At 39.2% G+C, this 21,258-nt stretch overlaps 1 protein-coding gene across 3 annotated transcripts in view; it reads left to right on the top strand.

Annotated features, from left to right (window-relative positions):
• The window catches only part of astn1 (astrotactin 1), a 423,229-nt gene that overhangs the window by 130,120 nt on the left and 271,851 nt on the right, over nucleotides 1-21,258 (top strand). For all 3 annotated transcript variants that reach the window (XM_067453477.1, XM_067453479.1, XM_067453478.1), the window contains 2 exons: nucleotides 4,514-4,660; nucleotides 12,639-12,806. In XM_067453477.1, coding sequence (XP_067309578.1) covers nucleotides 4,514-4,660; nucleotides 12,639-12,806 — 315 coding nt within the window. The remainder of the gene's footprint in view (nucleotides 1-4,513; nucleotides 4,661-12,638; nucleotides 12,807-21,258) is intronic.

Below are 21,258 nucleotides of genomic sequence, written 5' to 3'. Positions count from 1 at the left end.
ACTTCCACACCACCGCATGATTTCAACCTGCACCGCCTGATTGTGGCCATTTGGTGTTCGTGTCACACTTTGTTTGAAACCCGAGCAAAGCATTCGTTGTAAAGTGGCTTGCCTTAAAGGGTTAGTTCGCCCAAAAATTTAATTTATGTCATTAATGTCGCTCCACACCCGTAGGACCTCCGTTCATCTTCACACACAGTTTAAGATATTTTATATTTAGCCAGAGAGCGTATGCAAGTGTATGCACACTATACTGTCCATGTCCAGAAAGGGAATAAAAACATCATCAAAGTAGTCCATATGAGACATCAGTGGGTTAATTAGTCTTGAATTGATTCATGATTCGATCACCAATGTCACGTGATTTCAGCAGTTTTGACACACGATCCGAATCATGAATCAATACGCTGATTCATAACCGTTTGAATCTTTATTTGAGGTTTGAAAACAAACCCGGAAGAGAAGCCAATGCTGAATAAAGTCGTAGTTTTTGTTATTTTTGGACCCAAATGTATTTTGGATGCTTCAAGAGACTCTAATTAACCCACTGATGTCTCATATGGACTACTGTGATGATGTTTTTATTCCCTTTCTGGACATGGACAGTATAGTGTGCATACACTTGCATACGCTCTCGGACTAAATATAAAATATCTTAAACTGTGTCTGAAGATGAACGGAGGTCTTACGGGTGTGGAGCGACATTAGGGTGTCATTAATGACATACATTTCATTTTTGGGGTGAACTAACCCTTTAAAACTACCTCATCCACCGAGGCATGCTGCTCCGTGTGAGATTTGCCATTGATTTGCCATTGCAGTTGAATACTCTTAAAAACTATTTACTGGAAAGCATTATTTTTTTATTTTTTAATGTATTTTTTATCTGTCCTCCAAATTGGCTTGAGGGCCCCTGAGTAATTTTTAAGTTTAATAAGAGAAATCTTCTCAGCCTCTTTGTGGACTCCATGGACCTCCTCTGGAAATGAATGACGACTGAATGCAAGCTTACAAGTATTTAAACACCTTAAGCTTAGCAACTCCATCTGCAGACCACCATTCAACATTAAGCACGGTAAATGCGTGTATGTTAAGTGCTAAGAGAGCGTGTGACAAAACAGTTGGACAGTACTGTCAGACGCTAATGGCTAAAGTCTGTCTGAAACGAATGATTTGTCCCCCAAGGAGCGCTGCATTGTGTTCTGAAGAGACCTGAATGCAAAGCTCCCTAAACTCTTGAGGAGCTGCCACTGGAAAGGCGACTAACAGACAATCACTTGGATGTAATACTTTCTCCCTCTAATTACCAAATGCTTAAACCCTGTACTTGTCAAAAACACTACTAGTCAGATGTGGCAGCAACAACACCTTTAATTGGACTTAAGTTAATAATAGACAGTGCTTGTGTCTGTTTTTTTTATTTATTTATTTATTATTATTATTATTTTGTAGATCACTGCATTAACTGGTGATTGGGTAATAGCAGTGTGTTGATTTTGATAGACATGTTTAGGTACGTTTACATTAAAAAAAGGTGTTCATATAGGAGTTAATATGCTAATGGGTAAATATGCATAAACTGCTTTCAAAAGTACAATATGTTAAATAAATTATTATTGTAATTATAAATCTCTCACTTTGTATGTTATAATAATTCTGGAAATAACTTAAAATAAAAATATCATGAAATATACGTATATACACCGATCATGCACAACATTATGACCACCTTCCTAATATTGTGTTGGTTCCATTTTTGCTGACAGAACAGCCCTGACCCGTCGAGGCATGGACTCCTCTTAATCCCTGAATGTGTGCTGTGGTATCTGGCACCAATATGTCAGCAGCAGATCCTTTTAAGTCCTTTAAGTTGTGAGGTGGGGTCTCCATGGATCGGACTTGTTTGTTCAGCACATCCCACAGATGCTCGATTGGATTGAGATCTGGGGAATCTGGAGGCCGAGTCGACGCCTCAAACTGGTTGTTGTGCTCCTCAAACCATTCCTGAAGCATTTGTGCTTTGTGTCAGGAGCATTATCCTGCTGGAAGAGCCACAGCCACCAGAATACCGTTTCCATCAAAGGCTGAACATGGTCTCAGCAATGCTTAGGTAGGTGGAGCGTGTCAAAGGAACATCCACATGGATGGAGGACCCAAGGTTTCCCAGCAGAACATTGGCCAAAGCATCACACTGCCTCCGCCGGCTCGCCTTCTTCCCATAGTGCATCCTGGGGCCATGTGTTCCCCAGGTAAGCCACACACACACACCCGGCCATCCACGTGATTCCTCAGACCAGGCCACCTTCTTCCATTGCTCCGTGGTCCAGTTCTGATGCTCACGTGCCACTGTTGGTGCTTTCGGCGGGGTCAGAGGTCACCCTGACTGGTCAGCGGCTATGCCGCCCCATACGCCTCAAACTGAGCTGCTCTGTGTATTCTGACAGCTTTCTATCAGAACCAGCATTAACTTCTGGAGCAGTTTGAGCTCCAGTAGCTCGTCTATTTGATCGGACCACACGGGCCAGCCTTCGCTCCCCACGTGCATCAATGAGCCTTGGCCGCCCATGACCCTGTGGCCGGTTCTCCACTGGTCCTTCCTTGGAGCACTTTTGATAGATACTGACCACTGCAGACCGGGAACAGCCCACAAGAGCTGCAGTTTTGGAGATGCTCTGACCCAGTCGTCTAGCCGTCACAATTTGGCCAAACTCGCTCAAATCCTTACGCTTGCCCATTTTTCCTGCTTCTAACACATCAACTTTTAAAACAAAATGTTCACTTGCTACCTAATATATCCCACCCACTAACAGGAGCCGTGATGAAGATCATCAGTGCTGTTGTGCCTGATCGGTGTGTGCACATATATATTTAACCCCTACTAAAAATACTAAATGCTGTCATTTATCTGACTTCTTCACAGTTACAATTGATTGCTATCTTCTAATACTTACTATTAGAAGATAGCAGTTGGAGGCCAGGGGACAAAAGCCAGATAATATTCTTATCTAAAATGAATTATTTTAAATAGTTTTGCCCGTGTTAATCCTTAAAAATATGTGATTAGCTCAGCAGAGGACCAAGTGCAGTATGTTGCTCCTACTGTATGTCCAATTGACAAAATGTAAAAGCACCAGTTTCTCTAGCGTAAATTAATGACATATTAATGAATACTCCATAACATAAGAAAACTAAATCGGCACATCAGTGTTTTGAAATCATTTGTACATATTTCTGGCAGATGCGTGCAAATGTTTGAATCAATGCTTTTTGTTGTCTTTTGATCATGTGTCTTTCATTTCTTCAAAGTCAATTTATTGATGCGGGGTCTCTCAGATAAAATCATGATGTCTTGCTTTAATATTGCAAAACAGGGATTCCTCCTTTAGTATATGATGTGTTGCATCATTAATGCAATGCTAAGCATTTTCATCGATCTGTCATTCCTTTGTGACTCCTCTTTTTATACATACACTGCATATAATCATTATACAGTAAATATGTCTCTCTCAGTTGTATTTTGAACTTTATCATCATGAATGTAACCCTGGGCCACAAAACCAGTCATAAGGGTCTTTTTTATTGTGTTATTGATATGGCATTTGAAAGCTGAATCAATAAGCTTTTCATTTATGTATTTTTTGTTAGGACAATATTTGGCCGAGATGCAACTATTTGAAAATCTTGAATCTGAGGGTTCAAAAAAAAAAAAAAATCAAAATGTTGAGAAAATCTCCTTTAAAGGTGACCAAATGAAGTCCTTAGCAATGCATATTACTACGAATAATACATTTATGATATATTCACAGTAAAAAGTTACCAAATATCTTCATGGAACATAATCTTAATATCCTAATGATTTTGGGCATACAAGAAAAATTGATAATTTTGACCCTTACAATGTATTGTTTATTGGTGAAGAGCTCCAGGGTCACAAACGTGTCATCTGATATCATTTCATATGTATTTCATTGCTGTTTCCTGCTGCATGCAGTTCATGTTTATCCTGAGAGTTTAAAACACTGTGTTAATGAGCAACTCAATGTCCCCAATATCTGATCATCAGTATTGTCTTCTCATGCATTTGTAAATTGGTGTGTTTGTCATCTTGTGTGTTGTTATAATATTCATACACCACCAGCAGTGTCCTTTGCCTTGATTTTACATGTAGCAGATGTGCAGTGCAGCACTACACCACACCAGTTTGGCTGTATTACAAAAATAAATATTTTTTTCCTTCATATTTTGCAATTTGCAATATTTAACATAAAAGCAGCAGGCTTCAAAAGGAAACCCGTAATCTCTCCACCGCTTTACTCGTGCCAGATCTGCCGCCGCTTGCAGAGTTTGGCTGGCTGGTTTGATCCAGTGCTCCTTTCATGGACCACCAACCCTGATGTGGGCTATTTTTTAACTGCCTCCCTTGTGCCTTCCTGAGGTACACATAAAAATGTGAACTTTCCAGTCCTGTAGCATCGCTCATTTATTGCTCTCTCTTTCTCTTTCTTCTCCACAGGTTCCCCACGGAGCCCTATCAACAAGACCACCCTGACTTTGATCAGCGTGGTGAGCTGTGTGATCGGCCTGGCCTGTGCGTCTCACCTCTCCTGTAGCCTCAACGTCAGAGTTATTCTCCATGTACCGGAGCATCTCATTGCAGACGGTAATCTCATCAGCCGCTCCGCTTCCCACTTTTTTTTTCTTTTTTTTTGAGCAATAGGGGTCCTTAGCCTTCCCTCATCTACCCCCCACCATTTCTACTGAATTAAAGGGATAGTTCACCCAAAAATGAGCCTGTGATGTTTGTCTGCTGACCCCCAGTGCGTCCAACATGTAGGTGTGTTTGTTTCTTCAGTAGAACACAAATGAAGATTTTTAACTCAACCGTTGCTGTGTGTCGTCATATAATGATGTGAATGGGTAACGTTCTATGAGAGCAAAAAAACATGCTTAGACAACACGCACAAAGAGCCAATGACGACACATTGATATCTCAAGACACAAAATGATCCGTTTGTGTGAGAAATCGAGCCGTATTTATTAGGGCTGTCAAAGTTAACGCGTTAATAACGCGTTATCGCAAAATCATTTTAACGACACTAAATTTTTTACGCAGTGCGTATTTTCTGTTTGATCCATGGCATAGCCCGTAGTTAGAGAAAGTGAGAGCAGTCAGACGCAAAGGATGCAGCAGCAAACGTTAATAGGGAAAGAAAAGGGTTGACATAAACATTACTATTCTAAACCAAAAGTGCAGTTTTTGCCTAAGCCACTATGTTTTCTGTTTAACTTTTATTAGACTTCGGGTCTATAAGAAAGAAAAGTGCGTTTTTTCAATGAGCACATTCTCTGCAGTCCGAGCGCGATGCACTGAAGCTCACTCTCGCTCGTATCTGAGGTAAATCATTAACACCGTCACCACTTACGGTACATGTGTTTTATTGAACTAAATACATTACAATCGGCTAAAATGCATACGCAGGTTACTTTTCTGAACAAAAGCGCTCCCGAGTGCGTCGTCTTCACAATGTCCAAGTGAATCGCAGCACAGTTCGGCACAGATACAAAACACCGGCAGTTCAACAGGGAACGCGGATCGCTTATAGGGGCCTCGTGGAATATGGACCTCCCCCAGGTATGGTGTGGTTCTGGTGCGCTCACAGGTCCGCATGGCAGCTTTCACATTACTAATTTTTCATACAAACTGTGCCCTGCTCTGAATTAAACTGCCAGTGTAAAAACTCAATTTACATTCTTAAAATGAGAGAAATCACTGCTTCTTCTTAATTTTTAAGTTTAGGTTTAAGAGACATGGACAATTTCTTTGATAAACATCTATGAACTTTGATATGTCTAGTCTTCATACTGTATTGATTATTATTGAATAAGTCCAAAACCATGTTGATTAGAGTATTACAAACTTAATTTAAGATACATTTACAATTGCTAAAAATGTTGCGATTAATCGCGAGTTAACTCATCAACAATCATGTGATTAATCGTGATAAAATATTTTAATCGATTGACAGCCCTAGTATTTGTATCATTTTTTACCTCAAATACAACGCTATATCCGACAGCCTGGAACGCGCATCACTTCAGTAATGTCAAATATACACAATCTGGATATTATTTGAGCCAGCGCGTGTATTTTTTATCTTACCGGAAGTGATGCGCGTTCCAGGCTGGATATAGCGTTGTATTTGAGGTAAAAAATGATATAAATACGGCTCGATTTCTCACACAAACGGATCGTTTTGTGTCTTGAGATATCAATGTGTCGTCATTGGCTCTTTGTGTGTGTTGTCTAAGCATGTTTTTTTGCTCTCATAGAACGTTACCCATTCACATCATTATATGACGACACACAGCAAAGGTTGAGTTAAAAATCTTCATTTGTGTTCTCCTGAAGAAACAAACACACCTACATGTTGGACGCACTGGGGTCAGCAGATCAACATCACAGGCTCATTTTTGGGTGAACTATCCCTTTAAAGAAAATGTCATACCGACATCCAGCTGTCTCGAGTGAAAAGTCAAACAGATGTGTGCTGAAAGCATCAAAGAACAATCAATCATACACGAATGCATACTCTAGTTGTGTTTAAAATGGTGAACACTGTGTACTTGTATTGTACACGATGTTCTTGGGCATCTAGTGGATGAATATTTAAAGAATAGTATGGTCTCAAATGAAATGCTAAAGTTTATTTTTAATTGTAACACGGAAGGTTTTCAGACACACATGGTCTCATTTGTCGTCAGCTAACCAGAGTCTAGATAACCTGTACGTTTTTATAAAAGCCTTATCCTCCTCATATTGTTAAATTTACAAAAATGGATGACGTGTTGGCTGATTTTAAAGCTTTTATCTCACATTTGTACGATTTGGTTTTGTCTAGATGTTTTACTAACAAACCCTATTTTGCCGTTAAACTACGGACAGGATTTACTGAAGATGCGCAGTGATAAATTAGCGCTGAAAAGGCGTGCACGGGGTTATTTTTGCAGCTGATTTTATTGCATATGCATTTGAAGGAGTTTCCCTTTTAGACGCAGTATTTTTGTGAGGAGAGTATTTAAATGAATCACACAATGTGATTTAGTGAGGTTTGTGCTCGTCAATCTACTGGTGTTTGCACCATTATTTACCGCCCCGAAAAAGTGCGTCTTAAACCAGGGGTTTTCAAACTAGGGTCCAGAAGGTTCTTATGGGTCCCCAAAAATTGCAGAGAATAAAAAGAATCCAAGTAATGGACTTTATCCATTTAATAATCCACATTAAAATGGATAAAGTCTAATGAACATTCACACGGTTTCATTTCTAAATGTTTCTCGCCTTTCTTTCAGTATACATACTTTGCATCTTTAGTGAGTTTTTCTCAGTATAGTCCCCTTTATATCGATATAAAAGCAGTATGTGAGCTGCTTGCTTACTATTATTTTGAAAAGTGCTTTTACTAATAATTTTTTACTATATTTTAATATTCTTTTTCAGGTTTGCAGTATACATCCAACATTAAGTACAGCCGGTTTTAGTTTGGAAACAATATGTTGTATTTATAATGTTACACTTTTTTGCTTGTTATTTATCTAACTACTATTTAAATGTTGTTTCATACATAAAACATATACAGATGGATTTTAGGAAAGGAATCCCTCATAAAAGGTTAATCATATTTGGGGATCCTTCATAAAGTTTGTAAACCAGATGGTAAACGGTAGATTGCATTAGCTATATGGAAAGGATTCGGCTGCGTCTGTGTTCATTAGTGTGTGTGTCGTCCGTACATACAAAACTGTCCACTCCCATCGCCGCTTTTATGGGATTACACTCTCGTGCTAATTTGCCCTGTTTAGTAAATCTTGAGGCGTATTACAGAAATGTCTTAACTTGAGAATCCTATCTTATCTGTTTGGTAAATTACATTTTCAGTTAGGACCTCATTTAGGACAAAGGCTATTACTGAATGACATTTTTTAAATGCAAAATCTTAACTATGGATAGGAAACGGATATTACAGAAGCATCATAACTCGACAAAAAATCCTAGAAGCTGTCTTAACTTTACGGTAAATTTAAAAAACAGCGGTAAAAAAACATTGTACAAAAATCTATTTTTTTGAGAGTCTTATGTTATATGTATTTGTTAATTATATAAGTTGAATAGCAGGGAGGTTTTGATGGTGGAGATACTTTTGGAGGACCCAGAGGATGTGCTGCGCTTTGATGATAAAATGCTTGTAAATAATTACAGACTCCCACGACACATGATTTTGCAGTTAGTTGACGAATTGCAACCAACATTACAGAGACCAATGAGCCGTCACGGAGCATTACCGGCAGTTTTTCACTTGCATAAAGTTGGTTTGAGACTGGACGTTATATATATGCACAAATTTAAGGACTATCTCTAAAGTTACATACGACATTGGTATACTTACACATTTCTAACTTCTTTAGCATTTGAACTACAGAAAAGATGAGATTTTGTAAGATAAGATAAGAATCCTAAATCATGAGATTTTCTTCTGTAATATGAAATTGTGTAAAATCCTAAATTAACTTATAATATCTTAAGTTAAGACTTAAGATAGAAAGTTTCTGTAGTACGCCCCCTGGCCTGTAACACCTCTAAGCTACACCATTATTAAAAGGCAAGACGCTAATTAGTGAAGGAAGGTAAACACTACAACTTATTAAAAAAACACACAAAAGACAGCTACACTGTTAAAAGAGTTAGATAAGTAAAATGCAACAAATAAAACTACACTGTAAAAAATGTTACAGCCTGATTTTTTTTTTAAGAACAATCGACTTGGATGTTAATTTCATCTTAAAGTTGAACGTTTCTTAACTTATTTTGATGAATTAAAGTTGTCTAAAAACACATGTTGTCATAACTTTTTGAACATACATTTTTTTACAGTGTAGGAACAACCTAATGTTGACTAAAACCTGGACAGTTTGCTTAGAAACGGACTGCACAGAAACCATCAGAACGACGAGTCCATGAATCACTGAATCCAAACCAACTGATTAAAGTGAGAGGAAAGACTATTGATTGATTATTTCCTTAGCCTGCTTGTGTGTGCGTGTGTGCGTGTGTGCGTGTGTGCGTGTGTGCGTGCGTGTGTGCGTGCGTGTGTGCGTGTGCGTGTGCGTGTGCGTGTGTGCGTGTGTGCGTGCGTGTGTGCGTGTGTGCGTGTGCGTGTGCGTGTGCGTGTGCGTATGTGTGTGCGTGTGCGTGTGCGTGTGCGTGTGCGTGTGCGTGTGCGTGTGCGTGTGTGTGTGCGTGTGTGCGTGTGTGCGTGCGTGTGTGCGTGCGTGTGTGCGTGTGCGTGTGCGTGTGCATGTGCGTATGTGTGTGTGTGTGTGTGTCAAATGTCCCCACAATGTAATATAAACCTGAAATCACCTACATTGTGGGGACCAGCCAGCAGTCCCCACAATGTAAATGGATTTATAAACATACTAAATGATGTTTTTTTGAAAATGTAAAACTGCAGAATGTTTCCTGTGATGGGTAGGTTTAGGTTTAGGGGCAGTGTAAGGGGATATAATGTACAGTTTGTACAGTATAAAATGCATTACGCCTATGGAAAGTCCCCACAATTCACAAAAACCTAACGTGTGTGTGTGTGTGTGTGTGTGTGTGTGTGTGTGTGTGTGTGTGTGTGTGTGTGTGTGTGTGTGTGTGTGTGTGTGTGTGTGTGTGTGTGTGAGAGAGAGAGAGAGAGAGTGAGACGGAAAACTGTGATGTAGCATTTTGTCCTGCTAGATTGCTGCTTATGGAAAGAATAGCGTGGGATTGAAAAACAACAAAAAAGTTTGAGCTAAGCTATTATCACGCTATGAAAAATGTGTCAAAGTTCAGTTCTGGGGAGTAACCACTGACTTCACTACACACACACACACACACACACACACACACACACACACACACACACACACACACACACACACACACACACACACACACACACACACACACACACACACACACACACAACTGTAAACAACAGCTAGCCACTTTCCCCAAGGGTTCTCTGTTTGTACTTTGGACCTTACGTTTGTGTTGGATGAGCTTGTTATTGAATTTCAATGTTGCACCTGCAGTCCAAGAAAACAGGCCAGTCTCTCTCTCTCTCTCTCTCTCTCTCTCTCTCTCTCTCTCTCTCTCTCTCTCTCTCTCTCTCTCTCTCTCTCTCTCTCTCTCTCTCTCTCTCTCAGCTCATTGGCATTGCAGCCGTCATTTCTAGAGTTTGGGCGATATGATGGATTGTGACTGGCTTTGCTCGTCTGTCATTTTGTCTTTCATGCAGCGCTCTTTTCTATGGGGTCTGGCGCTTTAGGCTAGATTAACATTCACATAGATGTCTAAGTGGAAGGAATCTAAAAAGAGAAGACTGGAAGGATTCACAGTTCGCCTTTTGAATTTGAAAAATCACATTTAAGATGTGTCTATAACTGTCTAACAGTATTACAGAGTAAACTTTATGCGAAAGATTGGATAAAACTTGATATTTTGGAATAAATCCTGTTCTTTGTGGCATATATTCGGAGTGATAGTGTAGAATATATCACACTTCCAGCTCAGATGTTTCATATCTCATCCACAGCACTATAATGCTTTGCTTTAAAAGCTTTGCAGAACGTCCAAAACATAGTTTAAAGGGATAGTTTACCCACAAATGAAAATTAGCCCACGATTTACTCTCCCTCAAGTCTTCCTTGTTGTAAATTAGATTATTTTACATTACATTGCATTACCAATAGGCAGTAAACTAAGTGCTGTCAAGTCAACTTTATTTATACAGCGCTTTTACAACACAGATTGTTTCAAATCAGCTTCACAGTGTTAAACAGGAAAATAATGCAACAAAACTTGATTTGGCTGTACAGTCGTTCTGGAGAAAACAGTGATGTTATCAGCTCATTTAAATTATCATATAGCCACAATGTGGGCAGATTAGTATTATAGTTGATACAGTTAATTTAGTAATTAATTTTATTTGGATATTTAGTTGATAACTTTAGTTGAAATTTTAGTGTCCCCAACTGAGCAAGCCAAGCCAAAGGTGACCAAAGGAACCAAAACTCCACCAGGGCATGATGGAGAAAAATAAACCTTAGAGAAACAGACTCAGTTCTCCTCTGGCCTATTAACACACCGTGTATGATTATTATTCTGGCAGCCTTATAGGTCAGAAAGCGCATTAGATCGGAATATTCGAAAGTTATCATGTAAGAGACGGGTTTATTGTAGCCTGACAAGCCAGAGCCACATCAAGATGTTTGGTCTGGAAACTCACCATTGTCAGCTCAATCTGAGGGGCGGATAAACGGCTGTCTGTCAAACTCCCTCTGCACGCGATAGGATAGTGCTACAACCAACCAGAGCAACGAAGGTGAAGCAGAGCTCTATGACAGATTAAACATTCGCCGTATCCGGTCAGCAAAACTCCGAACACATCTTCCCTTTTTAAGAATGACTTCAGTGCCGTTCTTTGTTCTTTTCTCAGAGAAAAGCTTAACTCAAGTCTTCCAGAGTCGCGGTCAAAGCTGATTCGAAAGACCGCTGCCGTTCGCCAGTTTCTGTGTTTACTAGAAGCACGCAAACGCAACTCGGCCGTCATCATTATGGCCCCGCCCACCGACTCTATACACGATGTGATTGGCCCGGCAAGAGTTAGGCGAATACAGCTCAGAAGTGTATTGAGAGTTGCTAGACCACACTCGCGGCAGATTAGATTTGCTGCCGCTAGGGTGCGTCTAGATTTCTAGGCTAGGTTTATTGAGGATTACACGTCGATTACACAAACATATGAATATTTCGAGAGATCAGAGTCATTGCGCAAGAGACTTTAGGGTTTATTTAGGATGACGTGTTGAGAAAACAATTATTAAATATGAATATTCGAATAATTGGAGCCATCACGCCGGACAAGGTTTATTTAGTTTGACGTGTCGAGAAAACAATTATTGAATATGAATATTCTAATTATCGGAGTCATCACGTAAGAGACAGGTTTATTGAGGAGACGCGTCGATTACACAAACATATGAATATTCGAATAATCTGAGTCATCACGTAAGAGACATGTTTATGGAGGAGACGCATCGATTACACAAAAATATGAATATTCGAATAATCTGACTCATCATATAAGAGACATGTTTATGGAGGAGACGCATCGATTACACAAAAATATGAATATTCGAAAGATCAGTCATTGCGCATAAGAAAAGTTTATTTGGAATGACGTGTCGAGAAAACAATTATTAAATATGAATATTCTAATAATCAGAGTCATCACATAAGAGACGGGTTTATTGAGGATGACGCGTCGATTACACAAAAATATGAATATTCGAAAGATCAGTCATTGCGCAAGAGACATGTTTATTTTGGATGACGTGTCGAGAGAACATTTATTAAATATGAATATTCTAATAATGCCTGAGACGGGTTTATTGTGCTGTCCCATAAAACCTAAAATGTTGCTACCATATTTTTTTACTGCCTTTTTTTTTTACAATCATGTGTATGGTACATGATGTCAAAGCTCACTAATAGAGCCGACTAATTTACTCAATGCAAGTCTTAACAGATGTCCTGTCTGATTCTTCTCTCCCAGGCTCCAGATTCGTTCTGCTTCAGGGCAGCCAGCTGGACGCCTCTGACTGGCTGAACCCAGCCCAGGTGCTGCTGTTCTACCAGCAGAACGCAAGCGGCCCGTGGGTCAATGATCTGTGTGGCCGCCGTCTCTTGGACCCCTGTGAGCACCAATGTGACCCAGATACAGGTACAACACCGCCCTGACATGATTCCTTACTTCACACAGCTCATCTAGTAAGTCTGACACCAACAGGGAGGCAGATTCCGAGGGGGATACTTAAAAGGATAGTTCACCTTCATGTCGTTCTAAACTTTTTTTTCCCTCTGCGAAACACAAAGGAAGACATTTCAAAAAAATGTCAATGTGAAAAAACACTCTTTTTTGTCCATACAATGAAAGTCATTGAGTCCAGTGTTGTTTTAGATTTCATTGACTATTATTCAGGGGTGCAAACTTGTCACCTTTCAGTGAAATTTGCCAGTTTCAATCAAAAACATGCCCTTATTGTGAATTGTCTAGAGCCAGACTCAAAACAACTTTTAGTTTGCATGCATTTGTAAAAACAAGTAATTTTATGCCTTTTAATGCCAGTCAGCAGCGAAAAAATTACTAATTTCTCTATTTGCGCGAGAGGCTGTTTCTGACCGCAGTCAGAGACGTGCTCACATCTGTTCTCACAGAGCTTATGAGCTTTGAATGAGTTATATTTGGCACTTTATTGCCCTTGAACGGTTATATATACTGTACATATGTGTAAAAATGCCCATCTTGCAAGTTTCATTTTAAACACAGTCATGTATGTCTTTAATGGAAGTAAACTGAGAAAGAAAACACAGGTGTTACAGTAAAAGTGACTTTTACTAATGGGTATTTCTTCAACATACTGCACAATTGCTCTTTGGGATTAACCCACGTTTCAATCCCCACACGTTGTTTTACCATTTATCTCGTGTCCCTTTCTTCTATCCTCTCTTCAACTGTACTATAATACACTATAGTGAAGGCAAAAATGCCCCCAAAAAGAGACCTTAGATTTATAAATCAGGGCCTGTATTTATCCAGCTTCTTAAAGTGTCATTTTAGTCTTGCTTGCTGAGAATTCATGAAATGTACTCCTACTTTTAAACTTAAGTATAAAAGCAAGTTATCAAATTTCTTATAGCTGAGAATCGCTTTTTCTCTGGCACTTATTTAAGACAGCTCGAGAGGTCTCTCAAGTGGTTAGGAGTTGCCAGTAGGGGCTTGTGATGGCAATGAGAAGACAGAGACGAATCTTTCAGGAGAGGAAGAATGCTTTTGAAATGTTTGATGATGAGCGGTTAATCAAACGGTATTGTTTTGACAGAGCAGGCATCATCTTTGTCAGCGCTTCTTCCTCTTGCCAGTTCGGTTTTCTTTTGGAATCCATGGTGGCTGATTATATCAGATAATATAGCCTATATATATATATGCATCATTTGAATTTGAATCATTTTAACTAAATAAGAGGGATCATGCAAAATGCATGTTATTTTTTATTTAGTGCTGTCCTGAATAAGATATTTTGCATACTAAAACATGTGTACATATAGTCCACAAGACAAAACAGTTGCTGAATTTATTGAAATGACCCGTTACTCGATTTGGTACATGCCGGGGATGGCGCTCCGGATACGGCCATCCTGTCACTCGCTGCCGGAAAGGCATGAGTGGCCGTATTGACTTACATTGAAATCATTCGCTCCAGACGCTCTATTTGCGTTTGGTGTGAACGTACCTTAAGCTTTAATAAATTTGATAACTTGCTTTTATACTTAAGTTTGAAAGTAGGAGTACATTTCATGAATTCTCAGCGCCTAAGACTAAAATAGCACTTTGAGAAGCTTGATAAATACGATAATAAAAGCGAATAATTTTTTACTCTTAAGTCAATTCTTATGAGTATTCCTGTGAGTAATTCTCAGAGGCTTGATGAATACAGGCCCGGATATTTGTAAACTATCCCTTCAAACTGCACTTTGGGAACTCTACAGAAAAGAAAAGAAAACAAAAAAAAGTGAAAATGATCTTGCCTTGCTTTAATTAGTCTGCATCTTTAACTAATGAATCATAACATAATCTTTCGCTCCACCCCTCCGCTGGTGAATGAGTGCCCATCCTCTCCATTGTGTAAAATCAATGAGCTCGACGGACTGCCGTTGCACCGCAGCTTCCTTTAAAGAGCAGGAGGGACAGGACAGAGGCTTAGCTCTGATTCGTCATTTCATTTGCAGATTTCTCTGAAGGTATCTCTCTTGAGTGAGCAGTATTAAGTAATGAAAGCTTAATTGAGCGAGAGCTGTGAGGACAGTAATGCTTGGCAATGAATCTTTGTAATGTAAGACTTGGGCTTATACAGCTTCAGTGACCTGGATTTGAATGATTATTTCTTCTTTTTTTATTCTTGTTTGGGCAGTGAATTAGGCAAAGTGCAGATCAAATGAAATGCCTTAGCTTTAGGACATTCTGAGCCAGGGACACATTACTAATCTAAATGATGCTTGATTAGATTCAGAAATACTGGGTTGCAGGGTTTGCAATTAACTTTTTCACTCAGCGGCTGCTAAATTATTAAGTTACTGGCCATTCACAACTTCTATTAGCCCCAAAAAATACATATATAAATAAATAAACCAGGGCCCGTATTTATCAAACATCTTAGAATTACTCACAAGAACACTGCTAAGAATTGACTCAAGAGTAAAAAAATTCTGGGCTCAAAGCTGCGCTTAAAAGTTAGTTATCAAGCGTCCCAATCATACTTTAAGTAAAGTGTAGGAATATATCTTAAGTGCTAGTCTTAGAGTGGATTTACGACACTTTGCTGTGCCGCGAAAGGAGATTTTGGATGATGTCATAGGCATGAACCAATCACTGAAGAGATGTCCTTATTTAAGAATATCCTCAGATAAATTCACATTGAAAGGTGAAATTCCTAAGAGGAGTTAACATTCAACACACATTTGACAATAAAGAGTTTTCAAGAGAATACATTATAATATATACATTTGAAATGAAAGATAAACATGTTTTCATCCATTTAATTACATTTTTTAAACTGGTGTGCTGTTAAATGACCTATAGCCTAGATTTTTAAAATATAATCAGCCATCATGGATTCCAAAAGAAAGCCGAACTGGAGGAAGAAGCGATCGCTACTGCTTGCTGAATTACTCGAACAGTGTTTTTTTATTTATTTATAAAACCCAACATTAACCAGCGCTGAAAAAGATGATGTCTGCTCTGTCCAAACAATACTGTTTGATTAACTATTTGTCGTCAAACATTTCGAACACATTCTCCCTCTATTGAAAGATTTGCGCACGTCTCTGTCTCCTCAGCGCCATCTCAAGCCCCTACTGGACACTTCTAACCACTTGAGAGACCTCTCCAGCTGTCTTAAATACCTGGGAGTAAGAGTGAATCTTAGCTTTAAGAAATTTGATAACTTGCTTTTATACTTAAGTTTTAAAGTAGGAGTAAATTTTATGAATTTTCAGCACTTAAGACTAAAATAGCACTTTGAGAAGCTTGATAAATACGGGCCCAGAGTTTTTCTTTGTACACAAAATGCCTATTTCTCTCTCATCTGTCTAAATCTGTGTTAGTGAGCACTTCTCTTTTGCCGAGATAATCCATCCACTTCACAGGTGTGGCATATTAAGATGCTGATTAGGCAGCATGATTATTGCACTTAGGCTGGCCACAATAAAATTATTACAATAACTGAGGTTTTTAGGGTATTATTTGCTGTATAGAGCAATATTTGTGGTAAAAGGTTCTATACAAATACACATACACACACACACACGCACACACATGCGCACACACACACACACACACACACACATAAATGCAACATTACTCTGTGAAAAAAAAATATTTTTTTTTCTCCAGAAATTTGAATGTCTTTTGGTTTTAATACAGTGATAATATAAAAAAAGTAAAACAATTATTTTATTTTGAAAACAATTGCCTTTATATTTTAGGATACTTTAGGTCTTTACAGTCCCTGACAAAAGTCTTGTCGCTTATCTATTTTCTAGAAATACCTGATATTAACCTGACTTTTAATTAATTCATTGGTGTTAGAAATAGCTCATATGAAAAGCTAAAACCCTCCCAAATGATGTTTAATGCACTGAAATAAATAATTTTCATAGAAAAAATATTTATCATTTAATCAAGACAGAAAGGTCAAATTTTGGCAAGACAAAAGTTTTGTCGCCTATACAGAAATTGAACAAATTTACTGCAAATACAAAAATATGTCAGCAAATTAAGTTGTGGTGCTGTGAGATCCAAATTTAATATCTTGTATGACTTCCATGAGCTTGAAGGACTGCATCCATGCGCTTTGGCAAGGATTCATACAATTTATTGATGAAGTCATCAGGAATAGCTAAGAAAGCAGTCTTGCATGCCTCCCAGATTTCATCAATATTCTTTGGTTTCGTCTTCCATGCGTCCTCTTTCATCCTACCCCACATATGCTCAATGATGTTCATGTCTGGTCACTGGGCTGGCCAATCCTGGAGCATCTTGATCTTCTTCGCCTTGAGGAACTTTGATGTGGAGATGGAAGTATGCGAAGGAGCACTGTCATGCTGCAGAATTTGGCCTCTTTTATGGTTGGGTATATAAGAGGTAGCTAAGATTTCTTGGTATTTTAGACTATTGATGTTGCCTTCCACCCTGCAGATCTCTCGCACACCCCCATACTGGATGTAACCCCAGACCATGATTTTTCCGCCACCAAACTTCACTGTTTTCTGGGTGAATCTCGGATCCATTCGGGCACCAGTAGGTCTCCTGCAATATTTGCGGCGACTGTGGTGTAATTCTACAGAAGATTTATCTGAAAAATCCACCTTCTGCCACTTTTCCTGCATCCATCCTTTTAGCAGGCTGTGGGCCTTGGCAAATGCCACACGGTTTTTCAATTGCCTTTTGTTTAGTGCTGGCTTCTGGGCACTGATTCGACCATGGAGGCCATTTCGAGACAGAATCCTGGTTGAACTGTTCTGGTTGACACAGGGACCTCAGGTGACCAGGTCTCGTGGAGCTCTGCTGCAGTGGAAAATGGGCTGGCCTTGGATTTTCGAGCCAACAAACGGTCCTCTCGAGCAGTTGTCTTGCGGGGTCTGCCTGACCTGGGCTTGTCAAAAACGTCTCCAGTCTCTTCAAATCTTTTTTTTATCCTCTGTACTTGACGCTGAGACACATTGAAGGTGTCTGCCACATCAGCAGTGGATCTGGTCTTCAGCCTCTTGATAATCAAAACTTTAGTCTCTGGGTGAATCTTAGGCATGTTTGCAGCGGTCTAGTTGCAGTTGATGTGAAGGTCTAGTGTACTGGGGTTCTTTTTATACACACTTGAGACCTAATTGATCCGTTATTAGTCACAGGTGAAGCTCATATGACAAGGTGACAACACTTATGTCTTTGCAAAAATTGACTCAATGGGCTTTACCAAGCTGTGAATATTAGAATACTTTTTGAAAGTTTAGTTTTTCACTGAAACATTATCACAAAAGATGGTGGGATAAAAATGAGCCATTTCTTGTAAAAAAAATCTTGATTAGAAATATATTTCAGCGGCACTTTAGGTCAATTTGTACACAAGCGACAAGACTTTTGTCAGGGACTGTATATTTTGAGGTTTTTGGCATCAGATTAGTATCATCTTCCAATAGCTTTTTGTTTCATTGTAAAAAAAAATATAAAAAAATTATAATAAATAGTACACACACTACATTACTATAAAACTTGACAGTGCGATATTGATGAATAATCTCAGGCAGTGGGCAGAAGTTGTTCTGTTTGCATCATACATTTTAATGCACAATCTGCATTTTGCCAATAAAGATTGCAAGTTTGTATGCCAAGATTGATCTGTTCAGGTTTATAGTTGCTCCTGTCAGGCAAAGCATAGTCAACAGGCGGCCAGGTACATTAAAATGAATAGTAAAACATCCGCTTTACAGGCATTTCTCTTATCATTTGCAGCAGGAATCAGTCCAACATTGTTATGATTTGTTGATAAGTTCCTCCTGTTTGCATCCATAATTCAAAAGAGGAGCTCTATTGGGCTTCGAAAAGAGAATCTTCCAACCCTAAATGAATCAAAGTTGGACCGTTGGGAACCTGCCTTTGTTTTCTCACAAATGAAATCTAAAGGATGAGGCCCTGGTACTGCCAAGGTTCAATAATTGCATTGTGCTTTTTTCTATGATGCATTCTTAATGAAAGGCTCAGCGTGTGTGCTTGTGGGGGGGCAGACTACTTATTCACGGAAAACTGTAAGACTGTCTGATTCAAGCAGGAGAGGGAGATACTGATGAAAAGCGGGATGGAGAGCGACAATAACTAGGGCTGTGCGCGCTTTAAAAAAAGATTGTGAATCAGAGGCGCAAAGGATGTGTAAAAGCTGAGATGAGTTTTGGACTGATAACAGGCCTCTCGGAGTCCCTGTTCACCTCCCTCATTCCCATCAGGCTTCAGGGGACATTTATTAAACAAGAACATGCAATGTTGTGTCTCAGGCTACCTGATCCTTGCACTTTCGTTTCATTAATTTGGCTGAATAATATCCTACAGACTCTTTCTGTGGTCATGGAAAGGGTTTACTCTGGACTTAAAAACATTAATAAGTCATTCTACAGTCACTCTCTCTGTCGGAATCCAATAGTAGTGATTTCTTATACACATAAACACACACATGTAAATAAACGTAATACATGGATGAATCAGCATTATTTTGTAAAGAACAACATATTGCACCTTTTCTCACGTTTTTGCATAATAATGGACAAAGTGGTCGAAATAATGAAGTAAATAAATTTAGGTTTGTTTTTATTTTAAAAATGCAGAACGGTTGAATATAGGCATTAAAGTTTTGTTTTTGTTTGTTTTTATTGATTTTACAAATGCTAAAAATTAAGTAAAATCACAGAGCGGGGTCAGCGCATGCTGAGGGTCACAGTGCGCAGAAGTCACCAACTTTCTGCAGAGTCAACAGCTCTAGACCTCCAGACTCCTGTGGCCTTCAGATGAGCTTAAGAACAGCGTAGAGAGCTTCATGGAATAGGTTTCCATGGCCGAGCAGCTCATCCAAGCCTTACATCACCAAGAGCAATGCAAAGCGTGGGATGCAGTGGAGTAAAGCAGCCGCCACTGGACTCTAGAGCAGTGAGACGTGTTCTCTGAGCGACCAATCACGCTTCAGTCTGACAATCCCATGGACGAGTCTGGGTTTGGCCATCGCCAGGAGAACGGGACTTGCCTGACTGCATTGTGCCAATTGTAAAGTTTGGTTGAGGGGGGATTACAGGGTGGGGTTGTTTTTCAGGCGTTGGACTTGGCCCCTTAGTTCCAGTGAAAAGAACTCTGAATACTCCAGCATACCAAGACATTTTGGACAATTTAATGCTCACAACTTTGTGGGAACAGTTTGGGGACGGCCCCTTCCTGTCCCACCATGACTGCGCTCCAGTCCACAAAGCATCAGCCCATAAAGACATGGATGAGGATTTTGGTGTGGAGGAACTTGACTGGCCTGCCCAGAGTCCTGAGCTCAACCCGATAGAACAGCTCTGGGATGAATTAGAGCGGAGACTGAGAGCCAGGCCTTCTCGTCCAACATCAGTGCCTGACCTCACAAATGAGCTTCTAGAAGAATGGGCAAAAATCCCCATAAACACACTCCTAAACCTTGAGGAAAGCCTTCCCAGAAGAGCTGAAGCTGTTAGAGAGGGTGGGCCGACTCCATATTATGAATGGGATGTCAGTAAAGTTCATGTGTGTGGCAGGCATCCCAAAACCTTTGGCAATGTAGTGTATATTTTGCTTTTAGTATAATGATAATATAAAAACCCATTATTTAATTTTGAAAATATGTAGTTAATTTTATATATTATATACACCTATATTTGATTATTATTATTATTATTATTATTATTATTATTATTATTATTATTATTATTATTATTATTATTAATATTATTATTATTTACGTGAATGTGTATGTTTTAGAAGTTGGCGATTACTTCTAGGTTCACCATTTGTACCTTAAACATCCTAATTTCACAAGTCTCTCAATTAATTTGAGGTTTTGAAAATGCCATGCATAATACAATTGAAATACAAAAGCTTAAAAAGCATGTTCTTTACTTCCTGCTGGGTTCCTGATTAGCGCCATTTGCAATAATTCCCCACAGATTGCCCCCCATAAATACACAAGGCTAAATAAATAGTTTAGTAATAATTGACGTCCACTGGAGGCAAAGTTTCAGAACCCAAGTGGAGTTTTTAAACAAAGACTTGCTTGGCAAAACAATAAACTTGGCTTAACTAAACTTGACCTGCCATGGCATGAACAAACTTGACTTGGCACAGACACTCACTAACAGTGGGTTACAAATCGGACATATCAGACAAACGGCAAACATGAGGGCATAAAAACACACGGGCTAATGACAAGACAAGGGACACCTGTGAACAATGATGAACCATTTAACCAATGACAACATGACAAAGGATCACATGAGGGCAAGGGAATCACATGACAAACCAGGAAATACATGACAAAACAGAAAACATGACAGTGAACAAAGCAAAC

This window comes from Pseudorasbora parva, chromosome 9, assembly GCF_024679245.1.
Source record: "Pseudorasbora parva isolate DD20220531a chromosome 9, ASM2467924v1, whole genome shotgun sequence".
NCBI lineage: Eukaryota > Metazoa > Chordata > Actinopteri > Cypriniformes > Gobionidae > Pseudorasbora > Pseudorasbora parva.
This window is presented reverse-complemented; position numbering and strand designations above follow the sequence as displayed.